The sequence below is a fragment of the Mustela lutreola genome, chromosome 9 (genome assembly GCF_030435805.1).
Source record: "Mustela lutreola isolate mMusLut2 chromosome 9, mMusLut2.pri, whole genome shotgun sequence".
In the NCBI taxonomy this organism is placed as follows: Eukaryota; Metazoa; Chordata; class Mammalia; order Carnivora; family Mustelidae; genus Mustela; species Mustela lutreola.
Window position 1 is genome coordinate 14,989,610 of NC_081298.1, and position 22,060 is coordinate 15,011,669.

Below are 22,060 nucleotides of genomic sequence, written 5' to 3' on the forward strand. Positions count from 1 at the left end.
CCCGCGAGGGCTCCCTCTTTTTCAGGGAGGGTCGGGGCTGGCCTGGCCCTTAATTCTTCCTCCTTTGTGGAGTGGATTTGGGGGCGGCGCTCGTGAGGTCAGACACGCTCCGCCCTTCGCGCTGTGTATCCAGAACCGTTTAATGCGGCCGATCTCAGCAATGCGTCCGTCGGGGGCGCTTGCCTTGAACAAAGGAGCGTTTGAAACGGACACGGGCTCAAGGACAAGGCAAGAAAAGGCGCTATCGGCAAGGTAACAGCTAGGCTTATGGAGACTATCAATGCGTTGGGCATGGGGGACAGAACTCAACGTCGTATGAATGTTGGCCTCGAGGACTTTATGCCTTGAGGACCTTGTATACACATCGTTTGCTGAGCAGGTCTAACTGGAGGTCACTTTGGAACGGGAAGCCCAGGCCCCGAGCCCCTGCTAGCTCCCCCTGCCCTCCCCTAACTGTGTGTTGTTCCTGCTTGCCTGTGGCAAAGAACGTACCCATCTTTAGAAACGGGGAGGGGGCGCCTGGGTGGCTCAGTGGGTTAAGCCTCTGCTTTCGGCTCAGGTCATGATCCCAGGGCCCTGGGATCAAGCCCCAAATTGGGCTCTCTGCTCAGCAGGGAGCCTGCTTGCCCCTCTCTCTTTGCCTGCCTCTGCCTACTAGTGATCTCTGTCAAAGAAATAAATAAAATCTTAAAAAAAAAAAAAAGAAAGAAAGAAAGAAACGGGGAGAAACATCTGTGTGGATACTCACAGAAGACTGGGTACCACCTGTGGGAGGCAGAGAGCTGCTAAAAAGGGTCAGTCCCCAGAGCATCAACTCTGCCCACCTGTTCCTTTCTTTCCAGCACCATCTCCTAGCTACCTCCTGGCATTTTTCCACTGTGCATCTTCCTTTCTAGCTCTAGCTTGTCCTGTTCTCTGTGAAGTTCAGTCCAAATTTAGGAAAACAGATCCTTTCCGATGGGTGTAACAGGGCAGTAACTTCAAGTGTCTGCACTTTTATTCTCAAGATTTTTCTTCACAGTCCCACGCACCCACTCATGACATTTCTGTTTTCAAAGAACCTTGATATTCACTGCAGTTTTATGCTACTAAAACATGACAAAACTATGACACACAAAGGAAACTATATGCCAATCTTTCTATAAACATAAGGCAAAAATCCTAAGCACAATATTAACTAGTGAATTTTGTCATATATAAAAATGGTAACGTTTCATGAACAAGTGGGGACCGGTTTCCACCATATATGGTTGTTTTAACATTCAAAAGTCAGCCAGTGGAATACTCCTTACTAAGAAATAAAGGGAAGCTCATACAATCATCTCTACATCAGCAGTAGAGTATGTAAAAAATTATTTATTCGTTAGTGATAAAAGAATATAATGGGGGGCACCTGGGTGGCTCAGTGGGCTAAGCTGCTGCCTTCGGCTCGGGTCATGATCTCAGGGTCCTGGGATCGAGTCCCACATCGGGCTCTCTGCTCAGCAGGGAGCCTGCTTCCCTCTCTCTCTCTCTCTCTCTCTCTCTGCCTGCCTCTCTGCCTACTTGTGATCTCTCTCTGTCAAATAAATAAATAAAATCTTTAAAAAAAAAGAATATAATGGTACAGGGTTAGAAGTTCACTTAGTTACTTTACTAGCAAGCTTCTGTGGAGTCCCTACTGCAGAAGTAATCCTTTCCAGAAGGGGGGAGTAAGGGCTGTCCTTCCATACAAGCTGTTAGGATACGAACAAATGTTGTCAGAACTTTGGAACTTACCAAAGGCGTGTAACGGTCCATCAGGTGCATCTGGGCAGGAGGAGAGAGCTTCGTGGCAATCTGACTCTCCCTACTGGCAACCCTTCCTGGCTGGGAGGTGGCCTGGAGGCCAGGGAGCTTGCACAGGTGTGAAAACCAGAGGCAAAGCACTCACTGAGATACAGAGGGCATCTGATGCTACTTGAAAGCTCCATCGCCAAAAAAAGGGTCACTATTTGACCTAACAACTTCATAAAAAGAGCTTATTTTGTTTCACCCAACTCAGAGCGATCTCTTTGTGGTCAGTCCTCTCCCTGGGTCAATTTTTGGACGGTATGGTATCTCAGACAGTGAGACCAATCGGAGCTAGTGAGAGGCTGACTGAAAACCATAAAAAGAAGTGGGGAAGGCCGCACACACATGTGGGGGTGTGTCTAGGTGCAGTGCTCTGTATATGCTCTGTGGACAGAACTGCTGCTCTATTCACATACTGGCTCCCTCCTTCATCCTGATTAGGATTTTATGGGTGATTATGATTGATGTCAAGTATTTGTTGTTTGGGCTGGATACAGTCATTTTCTTGGGATGTATCTTGGTGTCCGCCATGTTGGAGATGATGGAATGGTTCTCTACCTTGATATTAGCCTGGCATATCATTGCATGTGGACCACATCCTTGATCTTGATTAGGATAGGATGTATCTGATTATGGTCATTGTCATACACTTGTTTTAAAGTGAGGGTATAAGAACTCCCTCTGGAGCCAGCCTAGTGTTGGCAGTTTTTGTCCAGAAGACTGTGGACCTTCTCTGTTTGGAAATCTGTATGATCCATCTGGTGACTGATAATTAGGATGTTTGGGCTCAATAATCTCCAAAGTTCCCTTCCATCTCTTACTCCTCCACCAACTCATGATGTTTCCTAAAGGGCTGTGGCTTGGATTGCAGGGAATTAGTTCCCATCAACAAGAAGAATATGTGTCTGAATAGGTTCTCTGCTAGCACCCAGAATATCCTTAAAAGGATTCTCCTTGAAAGCTTTTCTCCAAGCCCACCTCCTACACTCACCACTGAGTCCCATCATAGCTACTTGCTTCTTGAAAATGAGGAGTAGAAAAAGGACAATGATATTGGACTTCATCTTGCCAGGAAAACCTTGGCTGAGAGCTGAATTGAGTTTCTCACATATGCCTTCCTTGACTGTATGTGCCAGGGGTTGGCTGAAGTCACAAAAGGCACTGCCCCTTCTTAGCCTATCAATAAATGCCAACTTCCTCAGTCCTGCTTAGTAGGGGACATAATCCTCAGGGTCTATACAGGGACACAATATCAGAGGCCTTTGTCTTCCCCTATAAGCTCCAGCAAGTCTATTAACACTCATAGGTCATCATGCTAAACCTTCTGTATTTACAGAAGAAATTCAGCCCAGAGAGAAAAGACTTACTTCAGGTTATAAAAACTACTTATTCCATAATGCCATCATTTAAATACTCCATCAGCAATATAACCCTGTCCATCTCCTTGTTTCAAAATGGGCTTGAGATAACATTCTATTTTACCCGAGAAGGAATAGTCATAGGGGTAGAAAGACACTGAAGACAATGCAACTTTATGGAAGCCAAATAAAGACAATTTCAAGAAGCAAACTCTATGCACCAATTACGAAACTGGCTATGAGGTTCATCATGATAAAGATTGACTTGTGAGGGCACCTGGGTGACTCAGCCAGTAAAGTGTCTGCTTTTGGCTCAGGTCATGAGCCCAGAGTCCTGGGATTGAGCCCAGAGACCTGCTCCCTAATTAACGGGGAGCCTCCTTCTCTCTCTCTTCCTCTGCCTCCGCCCACCCCGCCCCTGGCCCCGCTGCTTCTCTCTCTATCCCTCACTCTCTCTTGTGCTCTCTCTCCCTCTTCCAAATAAATAAATAAAATAAAATAAAATAAAATAAAATGACTAACATGTGCCCAAATCTTTACTTTCTTCAGCTGCTGCTATTAACTTTAATTACAGAAGATTAATACATTTGCTGTGTTGAGCTGTCAGTTGGAGAATAGAGAACAGAGTAGTGCTTTCAAGAAATCTGAATTTGTGGGGCTCCTGGGTGTCTCAGTGGGTTAAAGCCTCTGCCTTCGGCTCAGGTCATGATCCCAGGATCCTGGGATTGAGTCCCACATCAGGCTCTCTGCTCAGCAGGGAGCCTGTGTCCTCATCTCTCTCTGCCTGCCTCTCTGCCTACTTGTGATCTCTGTCTATCAGATAAATAAATAAAATCTTTAAAAAAAAAATCTGAATTTGCAATGAAGTGGGAGTCTGGGCCATACTTGCTGGCAAGGGGAGTTCCAGAGACATTTTCAAAGGATGGGAGGAACCTAACATGTTTTAACGGTGATGGGAATGAGTGTTGGATAAAGAAGGAAGAGTGGTGATTTCCTTAGGGAGTTATTTTCAATTAATCTACCTAAACAACAAAATTAACTTTTAACAAAAAAAAAAAATTTCCTGCATAAATAGTAAAGAGCTATAGCCCAGAAGTCTGTGAAGACTGCTTGCCACCATCAGTGAATTTACTAATATATTGACAGAGGACACAAAGAGAATATTTCCAACTTATCTAGAGAAGTACATGTTTCTCCAAATGTGAAAAGGTCCTGAATAGTCCAAAGAGCATTCCTTTACTTTGACCCATGAAAACTAGGCTTGTGGGCAGACCATAGGACCAGTGACAATAGTGACCTTGTATGCATTCAGAACACCAGGGGAGGTGATTCTGGAGGAAGGGTGGCTTGAAGACCGATTTCTAATCGCTCTATACTGAAATCCTAATCCACCTATAGGGAATGCCATATGTAAGATAAAAAGGGAAAGAGTAACAAAGTTTTTATGTAAAGAACATAGATTAAAAATTACAAAGTTGTCAGACATAAGGCACGGGAGCTACATGGTTTCACCGAGCCATTCTGAGCGCCTACCAAGGTCATGTGTGTGCTTCAAGGGTGATAATATCAAAAGCAGAGACCTGAACAGATTAGGTTGAAATGTTCCTGAACTATAATTGCCTACAGTGCCTACTGTGCTCTAATTATATATGCACTCCTTCCCACCATTTCCTCGAGAATATCTCAGACACCACTCTATCCCAAGCTGACTAGTAGAAGGAAAGATCTGACAGCATTAATCCTATTTATGGGTCAAAGAACAAAACCTTTGTCTAACCTGTGTGCAGAAGGTACAGATAAAACTAAGGGGCTGAAGATTTGTAAAAACAACCAGGTAATTGCAAGCCAAAAATAGCACAAGATAATAATACTCATATTAGAATATAAGTCAGTGAGGTTGGGGGGGGCATTTCAAAATTAAAAATGAATGTATTGATAAAAATGAAAGAAGCAATCAGTGCTTTCTTTTTTTTAAGATTTTATTTATTTATTTGACAGAGATCACAAATAGGCAGAGAAGTAGGCAGAGAGAGAGGAGGAAGCAGGCTCCCCGCTGAGCAGAGAGCCCAATGTGGGGCTCGATCCCAGGACACTGGAATCATGACCTGAGCCAAAGGCAGAGGATTTAACACACTGAGCCACCCAGGCACCCCAATTAGTGCTTTCAAAAGCAAAAAATGTATGATTGGTGACTAAATCTTTGGTATGATATCTTGATAGGGGAAGGAAGAGCTCCTTCTGGAAAAAATCAAGAAAAGGCTTGGAAAATATTAAGATGTGTAAAATTTCATATGAGAATGAGGAAATAATATGCCCAAAGAATAAAAGAGGGGAATTTTAGTATTTTGCCAATTCAGTGCAAAACACAGAAACATAGAAAATGTAACAGAATACATAGAAAATGTAACAGAATTAACTACCTTGTTGCTTTAAGAATAGATAGAAAACACAAACTGTACAAATATCATGAAAGATGTACAGAAAATTATCTCTCTTTTTTTAAAAAAAAATTTAATCATTTATTTGACAGAGAGAGAGAGAGAGCACAAGCGGAGGAAGGGGCAGGCAGAGGGAAAGGGAGAAGCAGGCTTCCCACTTAGCAGAGAGCCCAATGCAGGGCTCAATCCCAGGACCCTGGGATCATGACCTGAGCTGAAGACACACACTTAACAACTAACCCAACCTGTGCCCCTAACTATCTCTTGCCTTAGCTCCACAAAAGCCTAGGCCCAGACAATTTAATATAGAGAAATAAGATGAGAAAAATCATGGTAAAAATCTCCTGCAGAAACTTCCTTAAGACCATGGAAGAAGAAATGATGGGGAGAAAGTACAAGCCCCACATTAAGCCATACAGGAGCAGGATGGAGGACAGGGACGTTCACTGGGGTGCTAATTTGGATTAGCTAGTAGAACAAAGTCCACTCCTCTCTATCACTTGTATTTGGAGTACTGTTCATCTCCAAGAGTTTTATACCCAGCAAAACTACCTATCAAAAGTGAAGAAGAAATTAAGACACTCCCAGAAAAACAAAAACTGAAGGATTTCAACATTACTAGACATGCTTACAAGAAATACTAAATGGAGTCCTTGAGGAGATCTAAAAGAATACCACACAGTAATTCCAAACCATAAAAAGAAATAAAGAATAAAAGTGAAGGTAAATATTTCATCCATGTTCCTTGTTACAGCTGCATAATATTTCACCATGTTCACATATCACCATTAATCCAATCACTCTCCTTCCCGTGTGTGGGCACTTAGGTCATTTCTAATATTTAGCTTTTACAAACAATGCTGCAATTGAGACATGAATTTTAATTATACACTTTCACTTATATTATTCTATTGGTCTGGAATTGCTACTGGAAAAGTAGCAATTGCTACTGGAAAGTATAACCTATACTTTCATTCAGGGTTAGGCATGCCAATGTGTCCAGTCTTGCCTTGGCCTACATCCTACGGAAAGAAAAATGATTTGGAATCAGAACAGATAGTTCTCTTTCCCAGCTCTGCTCCTAACTCCTAAACTCCTAACTCCTTTTCCTATCTGTAAGATGGAGACAGTTTTCTGACACTTTGAACAGGGATTTCAACTCCAAAGTTGAAATGTAAGTGTAAGGTTGTGGCTCAGGGCATCTGTTACAAGCCTGGGGACAGACACACATGGATGGCTAGAACAGAGTCTGCAAGGTCCTGGAAAGTGGCTCAAGTGTATCTAAGCTTATAGTGACATTCATTGCTCTACCCCTGGGGTGTGCAAAGACCCCAAAGAGATGGTATCCAGTTCCTCGTCTCAGCAACAACTGGGTGGTACTAGAGAACTCTGGGTGTCTGGTGGAGGGTGGTGTCAAACAATGACCTATTTTCTGGTTTCTTTACTCACAAGCCACACTGAACACTATCTCCAACACAGCTCCATAGAAGTAGCCCAGAGATGTTGTCCAGGGTAAGAGGCAGTCTGCATCAACAGAGACCTCTGAAGCTCTTCCCCTAAAAACAGAGTTTATTTGGAACAGAGCATGGAAAAGCTCAAGCCTATAGGCACTCTTGAAAACAATGCAGATTTTGGTGGTAAACAAGTAAGTACAAGTTGGTAGCTCCATGAGAGCAAAAAGCTGAACTATAAGCCAAATAATTTGCTAATTTACAACTAGTAATTCCCAGAACGATTCATAGAAAAAAACAACTAAGGAGAACCCTCCTGGGATAGGAAAAAAAAATCTCAAAGACTACTCCGCAAAGGTGCTCAAATTATTGGAAAAAAACTGGAAAACAATTTCTGCCACAGGGAATGTTTGGGAAAAAAATAGATCAACTGACAATTTCATGGGGCCTGCAAGCTGGGTGTGATGCTGACAGCCACAGAGCTTAACAGACAGCCAGGAAAACTGGTGATAATCTTCCTAAAGGGGCACACAGGCTGAGACATGGGAAAGGACTTAGGCTTCTTGGAAACCTACAGTATTTGAGTGTTTAGTATTTGGAGGGATCCAATGTTCTGTTCTCAACCAGAGCAATTTTACTCTGCTGAGGACCCTGGGCAATTCCTGGAGACATTTAGTCTGGGAGAGGCCAGGAAGGCTGCCGAACATCCTACAGTGCACAGGAAAGTGCTGACCCCCACAAAAAAGTAGGATTTGACACAAAATGTTTTTAGTGCCAAGACTGAAGAATCCTGGGTTGGGTATGATGGACCAGCACTTGTGTTCAGTGAGGATAGTTAAGGAAAGGACACGATTGGGTACTGAGTTCTCTCTGAAAGACACTGCATCAAGCAGATTTTGGTCAACCGCCCTTCTGCATCTCAGTCTTCATGAGACATTGGTTTTTCCAGTGGCTCTCCTGATCACAACATCTCAAGGTCTCCTAACCCATAGATTACAGACTCTCAGCAGGAGAACTTCAGCCCTTGGTTTAATTTTGAAGGTCATTTTTTTTTTTAAATCAAGAGTTTGTTTAGTTTTTAGAGCCCATTGAACATGTTCTGTAATGTGCTCAAAATCTTGTCATTGGACTTCCCTACTGCAATTTATTTTTTGAAAACAGATGCCCTGTTTTAAGTAGAAACTTATTTATGAAGAGACAGGACAAGTCCCAATTCAGCTGTTAAGTCCATCCACAAAATTGTTTGAAAGTTTTCAGTCTATTTTTAAAAGTTCTTTATCTTTATTATACTTTTGATTCTTTGTGCAATCTACCCTTGAGAGAAGACTTCTGAAATGGCCCTACTGTGTGTTTCCTGCTTTTCTAGTGCTCTCAAGGACATTTTAAATAATAAATTACTGTATACCATAGATCAAGTAACTTTTTAACAATCAATAACCAGTGAAAAAGCACAGTAAAAGAAAAGAATCCATTCACAAAAACAGACATGCTATTTCTTACGCTATGAATTTGAGACATTGCGATGAAATAACCAATAGTTGGGGTCGATAAATTATTTAAAATTGTTGTAAATATCACCTAGTAAAGTAAGCACTTAAGATTTGCCAGGAAAAAAAACCTGATAATAAATTATCATGGGAGAATGAGCTACCTTCTCCCCCACACACATTTCCCCCCACTGCCTCAAGCTAGACACTGTCAGGAATTTTTATTTTATTTTTATTGAGGTATAATTGACATGTAACATTATATTAATTTCAGGTGTACAACTTAACAATTTGTTATAAATATACACTGTGAAATGATGACCACAGTAAGCCCAGTGACACATTTTATTTATTTTTAATTTTTATAAAAACATTTTTATTTAGGGGTGTCTGGATGGCTCAGTGGGTTAATAAATAAAATCTTAAAAAATATTTTTTTTGACAGAGAGAAAGAGATCACAAGTAGGCAGAAAGGCAGGCAGAGGGAGAGGGGGAAACAGGCTCCCTGCTGAGCAGAGAGACTGATGTGAGACTCGATCTCAGGACCCTGAGATCATGACCTGAGTCGAAGGCAGAGGCTTCACCGACTGAGCCACTCAGGTGCCCCTAAGTGACACATTTTAATGCAACGAAGTTTATCATAAATGTATCAACATAATTAGAACATACAGGAATTGGGGGGGAATACACACACATATCAACGGAGGAAAAGAGAAACTCAGTGCTTATGGGAGTTTACAGATAATAAAGGCAGAATTCCACATCACCACAGAAATGTTGGAAAACTCAGTACATGATATCAAAACAGACTGTCAGCAATTCAGGGGGGAAATACTAGTTTTCTGTGTCAACCATTAACTCAAAATAAATTTTAAATGATTAAGGATTTAAGCTATGAAACTACTCAGAGAGGGGTGCCTGGGTGGCTCAGTGGGTAAAGCCTCTGCTCAGGTCATGGTCTCAGGGTCCTGGGATCGAGCCCCATATTGGGCTCTCTGCTAAGCAGGGAACCTGCTTCCCCACCCCACCCCCGCCTGCCTCTCTGCCTACTTGTGATCTCTGTCAAATAAATTAATTAATATAAAAAAATTAAAATATTCAGAGAAAACATATCTTCATTCTCATATAATACTGACATGGGGATGATCTTCTAGAAGCCACTGATACAGCTAACCAGCTACAAATGAAAAACTTTTGTAAGGCAAAAATCAATCATTCAGTAGGAAAAACAATTAGAAATTGGAAAAATATGAGTAAACACATATGATGGGAATATATATTCTGTAATATATCAAAAGGTTGTTTACAACATAATAAAGAAAACAGATGCCCAAACAGAGCAATGAGCACGGACCAGGAATATATGGTCTACAGAGAAAATAATACAAGTGAATAGTTCATCTATGAAAATAAATAAAACCTCACCCATAATTAAAGAAGTAGAAATGAAAACATAACATTATCTTTGATTCTAGGCTTTGGCTTGAGTCCTCCCATCAGCATGGAATGCCTGCTTGGAACTTGATTTCTGGTCCAGGTAAAATGAATGATCCACAAGTCTTTTTTGAAAGGCTACCCGTCTTCAAGGGTTAGTGAGTATCCTATGGAAAGAGAAAAAACATAGTACCAGGATAGGTAGTTTCTGGCTCAGCTATGCCCTTGACTCCTAGTGTGAACTTTGATGTCTCCCCTAGACTTCAGTTTTCCCATCTGCAGGATGAGGGTGTTTATCTGTGTTAAAGGGGATTTCCAACTCCGCATACCATGGAAGGTTTGTGGCTCAGGGCATCTGTGACAAGCTAAGAAGCATGCGGTGTCTGGGAATGACCCCTGCCATGCTGAGCTCCTCGGGGCAGACACACATGGCTGGCTGGAACAGAAGCTCCTCATCTGAGGAACTTCTGGACAAAGTGAGCCTCGGAAGTGGTCAAAGGATGTGCAAAAATGATCAGGGACCCTGGCTGCCCAGCCCCCGAAGCTCACACAGAGCCTGCAGCTTTGACATCGGGATTTGATCTCAGCCCAAAGCTGCAGCTGGGAGAGACAAGGTAGCCCTTGAGCAGCTCCCGATTAACCACATGCCTTCTGATTGTGCCACGCATCTAGGGCGTGTCCGCCAGCCTCTCTGGGTCATTTCACTGATATCACGCAGCCTCCCACATCATGCTCGCTTCCTCTCCTTGCCACTACGTGCAGAGAGTGGAGGGTGTCTTTATGAGGCAGGAGGTGGTTTGGAGAATGCCAGCCAAGAGATCTCGGAGGCCCTACTGCTCCGATCCCCTTCTTTTTACATTCGGTTAAACTCCAGGCCAGAAGCCGGGGCCAGGCACGGAACGGAGGGAGGGTGCTCCTAGTGGGAATGGAGGTGGCTGAGGCAATGTTCATTTCTCGACAGCTGAGCATACAGACACCATTCCTATAATTAGGGAGTCTCCTGTCGGGCTAGGGTTGGCAGTGGGAGGCCAAGCCTGGGTCCCCCACACATGATGGAAACTCCAGATGCCTGCTCTCCCTGCCTTGTCTGCGGCCACCACGTGAGTGCTGGAACCAGCGCAAACGATGCATACGTGGACTGTCATGGGCGCAAGGGCGAGTGGTGGCTAGCAGACAGAGAGACAGGAAGAAGCGAGAACTTATTCCCGCAGCCAATGGAGGCAGCATCTCCCTGCCAGGGAGACGAGTGAAGGTGATGGCCAAGGCCACGGCAGTGTGGGCTGACTGCAGGTGACATCAGCTTCCGGGCTATGCTTTATTGTGACTTGGCAGTAAAAGACCTTGGGTGTCTTAAAAGTAAAAGACAGGTGTTATTGAAGAATTCATGTCCCCATAGAAACACTAGACTGCGGACTAGGGAGGACCACGCCTCACGTAGTGTGGAAAAGTTGAGAATGTAAGCTGGAATTAGAACAGGGCAGGAAAGTGATCCCGGCTTATTAAAAGTGACCTTGTGAAATAGCTTACTGCGGTGGGAGAAACGGGTAACGGAGCTGTCTGCTGTTGAGCTCAGTATGAGAAGGCACTTTCCCAGGATGTTCCCCTGGGGGTACTAAGGGAGGTGGTCTCGGTTGCAGAGGCTGTTTAACATTTATTCCGTTCCCTTTGCCAGTGTCGCCCTAAAGAATTTCATGGGGAGTTTGGAACCTTATGGAAATCCACAGAGGAGAGGCTACTTAATGTTTGTTGACTGCCCACGACTGGAATTCCTGTCTTCTAGGTTTGGCACCTCTCTGTTTGAGTCTGATGAGAGACAGAGACGGTGTCCTGCCTTAGAAACTGAACAAACAGGCTCACTTTTCATTCACCCCCAACACTTCGGGCAGCTCAGCAAATCTGATATTCCCCCCGGCACTTTACATCTCCCCGAGTGACTCCATGCAGGGGTATCCGTTCCCAGAGCCACACAGGAACCTGGTCCACAGCAGCCCCCGAGTCAGGGGCTTGGGTGCCATAGTGTGCGGTCGTCCGCCTTCGTGTCACATAGTGGCGGGGCTGTGCTTCTGGCTGTGGTCACGCTGCCTGGAGGCTCTCTTTCTTACGATACCCCCTGAGCTTGAATTTTCATAATCCCTGGAGCCACATTTTGCAGATTGGGCTCTTAGAGGAGCAGGAGCTGAGACAGTGAGGGGACAAGTTCTACTGCAGAGGGCCACCAGTTAAAGTACGGACCGGAGAGAAGCAGGACTGGGCACAGACAGGGAGCCATCACTGTGCAGACCTAAGCATCTCTGCCAGCCCAGCCCGGAGCTCTGGAGCAAGCACTTTCCATTAGAGGAGGCTTCCTTCTGGCAGAAAGCACCCCAGCCTTCCTCTGTCCCTGGCTGGGGGTCCCCAGCTCAGGCATGCTCCGCTGCGCATGCTCCCTGCAGCTGGGTGCCCCGGGGGCTCCTTGAAGGGGGTCTGAGCTGCACCTGTCCCAGTCAGATCCTAGTGCCGCCCTTGTGCTGCGGGAAGCGCGTCTCTGCACACACTGGGGAGTACAGCTTCCCTATGTATGTGCTCTCCCTACTGGAGAGTCAGAGGATGGGAGTAAGTGGGGCAAACTTCAGCACCAGCCCGTGCAGCTGGTGTCAGGCCCGCAGCTGCTCCTCCTCCTCCCAAACCCTCCTTCTGAGAGGTCACCACACCTCGCTGGGTTGTGTAGGGGGCGGCGGGTGGGCTGCACCTGTCCTTCGTGGTAGGTCGGAGGGCAGGTTGCCGAGAAACTCTACGCCTTTCCTCTGGGCATCTTCCCTGCTGTCTCCTGGCTCTGCCAGGCCTTCCTCTCTGAGATCCAGGCTAAACTTAGGAAAAATCTTCTCGGATTAGTTTTGCAGATCCCGTCCTTAAGAGCCTGCACTGGAATTTTCCTGATGTTTGTCCCCAGCCTGGCTCTGTAAAGCTCAAGTATCATTCCCCACCAGCCTTGAAAATAACAGCCCTGTGGTGCATCAGGGAATGGGGGAAGATAGTGCCTGGTCCCCTCTGTCCTCCCACTAACAACACCCAGGCACAGCACACCCAGAAGCCTCCTCTCTCCCTCCGTCTGCCTCCACACCCTCAGGACAGCAGCCCCAAGGGGTGGGTGAAGAAGTTGGCCTTCCAAGTGGTCTCAGAATGACTGTGTCTCTCCCAATATTGGGTCCCACTGTGGTGCTTCGTTTTACTTATTTCTGCTTCCTGTCTTTTTATCTAGGTTAAATAGGTAGAGTTTTGCCTATTCAATAAATATTTTTAAAATAAAATTCTGATTTATTAGTTACAGCTACTGTTTTCTTAGTCTCAACCTCATAAATTTATTATTTTACCTTTACCTTATTATTTTTTTAGGTGTCCCTTGGTTTACTCTGTCCTTTTTTTTTTTTTTTTTCCTGGCTTTTTGGATGTAAATTTTGATGTACTTATTTTCATTCCTTGGGGTTTTTTGGTGTAAGTATTTCAGGATATGCTCCCTGATCTTCTATATCCTTGTTTTTTGTTGTTCACATGAACTATCTTACAATGATAGTGTGTTAAATTCTACTGTTGGCGGGCTGCAATCTATGTCTCCTTGCATATCCTGTAGTTACTTCTTTATTTTTTTTAAATCGAAGTGTGGTTGACAAACAACATCATGTTAGTTTCAGGTGCACAACATAGTGAGTGGGCAGGTCTGTACATTATGTAGCGCTCCCCAGCGTAAGCATGGTCAGTCACCACCTGTCAGTGTTACTAAAATGTTACTGACGATATTCCCTATGCTATACTTTTCACCCCTGTGACTTATTTATTTTATAACTGGAAGTTTGCACTTCTTCATCCTCTTTTCCTGTTTTGCCCATCCGCCACTCCCCTCCCCTCTGGCAACACCAGTTTGTTCTCTGTATTTATGAGTCGGTTTCCATTTTTTGTCTGTCCGTTTATTTTTCTGTAGTTCCTTCTTTGTAAAGGAGAGGGGTGTGTGTGTGTTATGCAGTGCTTATACACTTAATTGTAAGTGTACATCTTTACTGTGAATTGTGGTTATTAACATTAAAAGTGTCCTGATCCAGCCTCACAATTCACTCCCTGCTCAGCAGGAAGCCTGCTTCTCCCTCTCCCACTCCCCCTGCTATGTTCCTGCTCTTGCTCAAGCTCTCTCTCTGTCAAATAAATAAATAAAATCTTAAAAAAAAAAAAAGTGCCCTTCTGACAACTTGAACAACAAAATAAAACGCAACCCATGGTGTAAAATGTCTGTAAGTCCACAGTGATATACATAGTTAAGTGAAAAAACAGCGAGGATAGACAGATCTCCCCTAGAGATTAATTCCAAATAAGGTCTTGAGTCTCCTCCCTCTCAAAGAGTATCTTTTTTAAATTAATTTTTTTATTTTAATTCAATTAATGTATAATGTATTCTTGGTTTCAGAGGCAGAGGTCAGTGATTTATCAGTCTTTTTCTTTTTTTTAAAGATTTTATTTATTTATTTATTTGACAGACAGAGATCACAAGTAGGCAGAAAGGCAGGCAGAGAGAGAGGAGGAAGCAGGCTCCCCGCCAGGCAGAGAGCCTGATGTGGGGCTCGATCCCAGGACCCTGGGATCATGACCTGAGCCGAAGGCAGAGGCTTTAACTCACTGAGCCACCCAGGAGCCCCGATTTATCAGTCTTATATAACAGTCAGTCCTCAATACATCACATGCCCTCTTAATATCCATCACCCAGTTACCCCATCCCTTCACCCCTCCAGCAACCCTCCAGCAACCCTCAGTTTCTTTCCTATGCTTAAAAGTCTCTTGGGACACCTGGGTGGCTCAGTTCATTAAGTGGCTGCCTTCGGCTCAGGTCGTGATTCTACGGTCCTGGGATCGAATCCCACATCTGGCCCGTGGCTCAACAGAGAGCCTGCCTCTCCCTCCCACTCTGCCTGCGACTCTCCCTGGTTGTACTCTCCCTCTCTGTTAAATGAATAAATAAAATCTTTTAAAAAATAGTCTCTTACGGTTTGTTCCCCCCCACACACACTCCGCCTTGTTTTATTTTTTCCTCTCTTCCCGTGTGATGCGCTGTTTTGTTTCTTGAATTCCACATATCAATGTCAAGGAGCATCTTAAGCTTGGGATATGCACCATCACTTTCTCCCTGAGAGAATAGTATGGAAAGAGGGAGGAATAAGGTACTTTTACAGCATAGAAACCTGATGAACCCAACAGCCTAATGATCAGGTTAGTATCACCAGGGACTGGTCAAGTTGCCAGTATGTACCCTTGACATGATGTGATGAGAAGGGCACTCTCCCTCGGTGGTCTTCCTCCAAAAAAACCATAACCCTAGTCTAACCTAATCCTAGCTCCCCGCCCATCTCCCTGGGGCTTCCAGAAGCACAGACCTACCCAACTGCCTAATCAGTGGCCCTCTAAACTGTCAAGGTCATCAACATGGGGAAGGTCTGAGAAACTGTCCCAGCCAAGAGGAGCCAAAAGATTTCCAAGGGCTAAATGTAGCATGGTATCCTGGGTGGGACTCCAAAAAATAAAAAGAGCATAAGGCGAAATGAAGGAAGTCGGGACTTTAGGTTACACTAATGCATCAATATGGCTTCATTAATCATGACACCTGTACCAGAGGATCGTAGGGTGTTTGTTAATACTGGGAGGAATGGTGTGCTAAGCCACCGTTCTGGTATTTTCACACTTAATGGACACAACCTCTCTGGGAATGATTTTAGTTCAGTCCCAGCTCTCCATTCCTCTCCTCTTCTTGACAGAGGTATTTCCGGACCTCACTTTGCTCTCGGAAAAGGGCAGAGACAAGAGCTCAAGAGACACCGCCCTGAAAATCAAGAGTCTTTTCAGTAAAGACACTTGAAACAGTTTAAAGAAAGTTTTTAGTAAAGAAACTTAAAGTTGAAGTTTTTGCTCTTCCCTGATTTCTGACTATATTGATGTCAAAGGGTTAATGTGGTTTTCTTCTTCTTGTTGAATTCTATAGTTGTGAAAGAATGTACTTGAAGATTTAAGTTGATACGGACACCCGCTACCCTGCAAGTCTGGTGAATTTCTTCTTCCAGCTTTAGTGAGATACGAACGTCCGTTGACAGATGAATGCATGAAGAAAAGGTGGTGTAGACGAAGCACTATTATTCAGCCATATAGAAACAGGAGTTCCTGGGTTTTTGGCAGCATAGATGGACCTCGAGGGCTTTATGCTAAATGAAACCAGTCAGACAGAGAAAGACAGATCCTATACAATTTCACGTAAGTGGAATCTAAAAATATCAACTCACAGAAACACAGACTGAAACGGCGGTGCGGGGCTGGGAGGGTGGAAGAAAGGGGCTGGTCAAAGGGCACAAACTCTTAGTCACAAGACCAACACATTCTGGGGATCTCCCGTGGAGCGTGCTGAGTATAGCCAACAAGGCTGTATTATACCCTTGGAAGTCCCTATCAAAGAAGAGCCTGAATGTTTTCACCATAACAACAAAATGGTAATTACATGATGTGAAGGATTTGTTCACTACCTTTATGATGATAAACATTTTGCAATATATATGTGAATTGCATGAGCACATGTACACCGTAAATTACACCCAGTGTCAATTTTATCACAAAGCTGGGTAAAAAAAGCAAATTGAAGAAGTAAACGTTGGCATCGTCACCATGCGCCGTCTTCCCACTCAGGAGCAGCATTTACTCAATAAAGCCTTTTCTAAGCTACCTCGTGAACAGTTGCATCAGTTTCTTTTTTTTAAGGTTCTGCCTGCCTCTTGTTACATTGATTGAAAGGAATGGTATGATTTTGTTGATATTGTAAGCGGGATTTTATTCTATTTTATTTTATTTTTTATTTAACTTTGAGTTAGTTAACATACAGCGCAATATTGGTTTCTGGAGTGGGATTCAGTGATTCATCCCTTACATACAACACCCAGGACTCATCACAGCAAGCGCCCTCCTTAATGCCCATCCCCCATCAGCCCATCCCCCACCCCCACCCTCCATCAAGAGTCTCTTAGGGTTTGTTTCCCTCTCTCCTTTCTCCCCCCTTCCCATATAGTCATCTGTTTTCTTTCTTAAATTCCACACGTGAGTGAGATCATATGGGATTTGTCTTTCTCTGACTGATAGAAGCGGGATTTAAAAACTTTTATTTGGGGGACGCCTGGGTGGCTCAGTGGGTTAAGCCGCTGCCTTCGGCTCAGGTCATGATCTTGGGGTCCTGGGATCGAGTCCCGCATTGGGCTCTCTGCTCGGCAGGGAGCCTGCTTCCCTCTCTCTCTCTCTGCCTGCCTCTCCATCTACTTGTGATTTCTCTCTGTCAAATAAATAAATAAAATCTTTAAAAAAAAAAAAAACTTTTATTTGGGTTATTCCTCGTTTTCGTAAAAATTGGATTTAACATGTACTAACTGTGACTGTGGGTGGTTGCTGAGCCTCTCATGGCTTCAAGCTTTTGACAAAATTAAAGACATGAGCTGGTACCCACTTGGGAGGGTTCTCATGAGAAATAAATAAGACAGTACATATAACACAGTTAGTGGGATCTGGAACAGAGAAGCAGTCGATACGGAAAGTAATCTTACTGCCAGGGGTACATCGTGTGTGTGTCAGGCCAGAAGTTTGGGCGTGGCTCTTGCCTACTTTCCAGGATGTCCTGGTCCCACGGGTCCGGCGCAGTGCAGACAGTCCCCCGGGGAACAAGAGGGAGCCCTGGCTTGCAGGCTTCTGGAAGAGGCAAAGGACACCCTGTTCTCTCGCCCCGAGGTTCCGCCCCGCACATCCGCTCGCAGTGCCAGCCCAGCACAAGAAGGAGAGCTGTCTCAGGGCTAGACTGCACTTCCCGAGTAATTACCTCCAACTCCCTCCAACTGAATAGACCACGGAAGCTCAGAGAGGGCAAGATGTTTGTCTGAGGTCATGCGACAAGTGGGGAGGCTAGGCTGGGGCTAGAACACAGGTCCCCTGACTCCTCGGCCTGTGCTCTTCAACTCCAGCCCAAATTCTCTTTCTGTGAGAGCTGTCTCGTTCAAGGGCAGGAGGGCAGGTGGGTCAAGAGCAGAGCCATGAGGTCACTCGGGATTGCCTAACACACACCCTCCTCGATCTGCACCATTCGAATCTGCCTGTCCCCACCCTGTGCGTCTCCAGAGGACACTATTCCCCACCCACATTAAAGGATCAAGGACTTGGCGTGTCCTGTCTCCTTGTTCACATCTCAAAATAGAAAGCCAGGGGCGGGGTGTGGCTTAACCCAAAGGAATGGATTGTTAATGGAGGCATCTCAGCAGCAACAGGTGAAATGCTTCCAAAGCAGGGATTTCCCTGCTTTTTTCTATGGCCTCTTGGGGGGCTGTGGCTCCCTGGGGAACATGAAAGGAAAGACAGGAGGAAGCTACAGACTTAGCCACTAGGGTTGGCTGGTCACACCAGGAGGGCTGGTGATAACCAGATCAGGACACTGGGTTGATGGGAGAGAAAGGAACCTGCCTGCAGTTGGTGCCGAGTTTTGTTTCTTATTTCTCTGGTCTTAGGCCAAAGACAAAATTCCCCAGGGAAATGGGCTCGACTAGTGGATTTCTAGTATTAAGCCCTAGGAATGGATCTCTTGTAACCGCCTTCTGCTCTCCTTCACCAGGGAGAGGGAGTCTTAGCTCCCCACCCACCTCTCTGGGGCTTCCAGAAGCACAGACGTCATGGGCGCCAGAAGCAAATGGAGCAGAAAGTCATCTTTTATTGCAAGGTCAACAAGGGAAGCAACCAAGCCCAGACTTGGGCATCCTGGGCGGGAGGCAGAATGCCCAGGGAGGGATGGGCCTGTGGGACAAGGGTCCGGACCCGCAGCTCTGGGGACGTCTCAGGTGCAGCAAGGACAGGCTCCACCTGGCTGGGAGAGAAGAGAGCCAGAGAGGTGACTCGGCAGCTCAGAGCACTCGGAGGCAGTAGGGGACAGGGTCACGTCCAGGTGACAGCCCCCTCTGGACTCAGTCATGGGCTCGGAGACCCTCAGTCTCTCAGTGACCTCCCCACAACCTCTCTCTCACTCAGCTGGGGTCATTCCCCATTGCTCAGCCTTCTCTGGGCCCTCAGGGTCCCCTCTTCCTCCCCTGGTTCTCACCTCACTGGGGATCCAAGCAGGCCAGCCCACAAGCGCCCTTACAGCACTTCTTGGCCCCTGGGCACTGGGTGTCTCTCAGACAGCGGTTTGGGGGGTTCAACATGGCGCACTGGATCAGAATGTGGGGGCAGGAGCCAGGCTTAGTGGACACGGGAACTTTGGCTTTGACTGGATCTTGACCTCTAACGGGATCTTGTCCTTTGACCAGAACACGACCTTGCCCTTTAGGAGGAACTGTTGAAAGAACAAATGTCATCACTTGTAGACCCATGTGCCTGCTTCACTATCTGGTCTTTCCCCCGCGGCCAGCCACTGCTCGCTGCTATGTTTCCGAAAACTCTGCCTGAGGGCAGGCAGGGTCATCTGGGCGAGCTGGGGTCAGTGCTCTGGGAAGGCTGTGCCCCCGGCTTTGGGGGGAGGATCTCTAGGATCATGGTTCCCTTGGGTGTCCGTCTCTCCCCTCAACCCTCCATGATAAGTCCTCCCAGGAGGAAAGGCCAGACTGGGGTGACTCGCAGAGGAAAAGGACACACGGTGCTCTTGAGGGAGGGGGAAGAGCCTGAGACGCCCACCAGGAGACCCGAGCTAAGACAGTCTGAAGACTGTCTGGACGATCAGTGTCCTTCCTTGTAAATGGGGGGTCTTCACACATGACTTCTGAGATCTCGTCAGTGTGGAACCTCCTTTTAGAGGCCGATCACCCAGGTGCCTTCAGGGGGCCGACAGGCAGGGGCCAGACCCCACACCCAGGCCCAGCTTCCTGGGGCTTCTCACTTCACTGCACATTCTGCGCAGGTATCCACACTTAAGGCCACGACCACGTAGCAACACACCTTCCAGCAGTCGTCCCGCTATCTCAGTCCTGGTGTGGAAAGCACTGCTGGTGCCACTGGACCACTTGCTGCTCTCTCCGGATAGAGCAGGAGCAGCCACAGACCACGGTGTGCGAGCTATGGGCATCTGGGTGGCTCAGCCGGTTAACTGACTGCCTTGGACTCAGGTCGTGATCCCGGGGTCCCAGGATCGAGTCCCGCATCAGGCTCCCTGCTCAGTGGGGAGTCTGCTTCTCCCTCGGCCCCTCCCCACTTTCCTGCTCGCTCAATCTCTCTCTCTCACTCTCTCAAATACATAAATAAAAAGATTTTTTTTTTTTTTTTTTTTTAAGTGAGATCCAGCCCTGCCTGTGACCTTCCGAGAATGCTCCCTGGCAGGGCCCAACCCAGCCTCCCCCAGGCCACTTGCCTACTCACCTCCACTGACGGCTGCCTGTGCCACCAGGATCCCCAGGAAAAGGAACACTGCCAGGACCAAGAAGCTGTTGGGTCTCATGTTGTCTCAGGTGTATGGCTAAGAGCTGAAGCTGACTTGTTTTATGCAGCCCAGCGTGGCCTGGTGCCAGGGGGGTGGGTCTGTGGTTTGCTATGGGACAAGACCTACAGTTCCTAATTCTACCAGGAAGGATCCACCCCTATCCTGGGAGGCAACTTGGGGCTGTCCCCAAGGATTGTTCACAGAGAAAAACGGCAGACACTGGGTTACATCACCTCTGGTAACCCCAAGAGCTGTCCCACTTTCCCACAGAGAAGCAGGACTGACTGGTTGGTCCAGCGTTCCTGATTTCAAAGCCGGGCGTTCTCCCATCACTCCCTGTTCCCGCAGGCCCACCCAGGCCTTCCCTAACAGTTCACCCCGCCCAGCATCAAGTTGGGCTTCGCTTCCATGGCCCTTGGCCCTGAGGAAAACTCTCAAAGACAAATTTGTCTTGAAAATCTAATGACACATCACTACAAGGGTCAGCTCTGTGATGTACCACCTAAGTCATCGGGAAGGTGGGATTCTAGATCTTACATAACAACACTAATTAAAATAGTGCTGGGGGAAAGTTCAAGCCTCAAGAGAAAATATTTTGAATTACAGGCTTGTGTATAAGGTTCAAGTCTAAGAAACACTAATAGATTGTCTAGGAGTGTTTATATATGTGGTACAGCTCATTTACTCGGTTGGAGGAAAATGAGGAAGCCATCAGCATGAAATCTAGGATAGCCGTTAACTCTAGAACGGAGGCAAGAAACATTTTGGATGGGTGAGAAGGACTTGGGTTGGTTTAAGTTTTTGGTTCTTGGTAACATGCTAGTACTTGGGTTGATTGGTGACTTCCCTTGGTGTGTGTGTGTGTGTGTGTGTGTGTGTGTCTGTGTGTGTGTGCGTATTTCCAAGGCTGCAGGGCAAATCATTTATGAATGACCTTTACTTTCCAGAAACCCAAACTGCTGCTCTCTTGGGTGGTTTTCAGCCTTTCACTGTTACAAAGTAGCCCCATGTGGTTTTTTGCATTAACTTGTAAGCTAGAGTCCCAGAAGTAGGTTTGCTGGTACAAAGATTAAACACATCTGAATTTTTTTTCCAGTTTATTATGGTATGATTGACAAATGAATTATATATATATATATATTTTAATGTGTACAATATGATGTTTTACTATAAATGCACATTATGAAAAGATGGCCACCATCAAGTTAATAAACATACCCATCAACTCATATAGTTACCATCTTTCAAATGCTTTTGAAATGTTTGTACTCTTGTCTTATGTCCCTTGATGGGGGTTATACCATTTTGTATCCACACAAGCAGTGAATGAAAGCATCTGTGTGCATCCAGGCTCTGGTACAGACAGTATCTAATTTGGGGGTTTTTATCAATCTGATAGGTGGGAAGTCATGCCTCGCTGATGTTTTTAGTTAGCATTTCTCTCATTTTCATTTTTGCATATTTTAGAAGCCACTTACATTTCTTTTTCTTTTTTCTTTTTTTAAAGATTTTATTTATTTATTTGGCAGAGATCAGAAGCAGGCAGAGAGAGAGGAGGAAGCAGGCTCCCTGCCGAGCAGAGAGCCTGATATGGGGCTTGATCCCAGGACCCTGGGATCATGACATGAGCCGAAGGCAGAGGCTTTAA

The 22,060-nt window shown here is 45.7% G+C and overlaps 1 protein-coding gene and 1 long non-coding RNA gene across 3 annotated transcripts; one reads left to right on the forward strand and one right to left on the reverse strand.

The window, feature by feature from the left end:
* Window positions 1-62: 62 nt before the first annotated feature.
* LOC131807564 (uncharacterized) lies at window positions 63-16,694 on the forward strand. The gene is made up of 3 exons (XR_009344544.1): window positions 63-252; window positions 10,022-10,083; window positions 15,976-16,694. It is a non-coding gene; the product is annotated as an uncharacterized LOC131807564 (long non-coding RNA).
* A 2,003-nt stretch (window positions 16,695-18,697) lies between these two features.
* Window positions 18,698-20,434, reverse strand: PI3 (peptidase inhibitor 3). Of its 2 annotated transcripts, none has more exons than XM_059133448.1 (3): window positions 20,352-20,434; window positions 19,102-19,335; window positions 18,698-18,866 (listed from the first exon to the last, which is right to left on the reverse strand). In XM_059133448.1, the coding sequence occupies exons 1-2, from the start codon at window positions 20,428-20,430 to the stop codon at window positions 19,103-19,105; spliced, it is 312 nt and encodes a 103-aa protein (XP_058989431.1). In that variant the 5' UTR covers window positions 20,431-20,434; the 3' UTR covers window positions 18,698-18,866; window position 19,102. The 2 variants fall into 2 exon arrangements, with proteins under 2 accessions (XP_058989431.1, XP_058989430.1); XM_059133447.1 differs by having other exon boundaries at window positions 18,698-18,870.
* Between the last annotated feature and the right edge of the window lie 1,626 nt (window positions 20,435-22,060).

Bases quoted from the DNA above. Each gene is read 5' to 3' on its own strand.
- PI3 (XM_059133448.1), bottom strand. From the start codon at position 20,430: ATGAGACCCAACAGCTTCTTGGTCCTGGCAGTGTTCCTTTTCCTGGGG. The intron at 19,336-20,351 runs GTGAGTAGGCAA...TTCTTTCAACAG, and splicing joins ACAGGCAGCCGTCAGTGGAG to TTCCTCCTAAAGGGCAAGGT.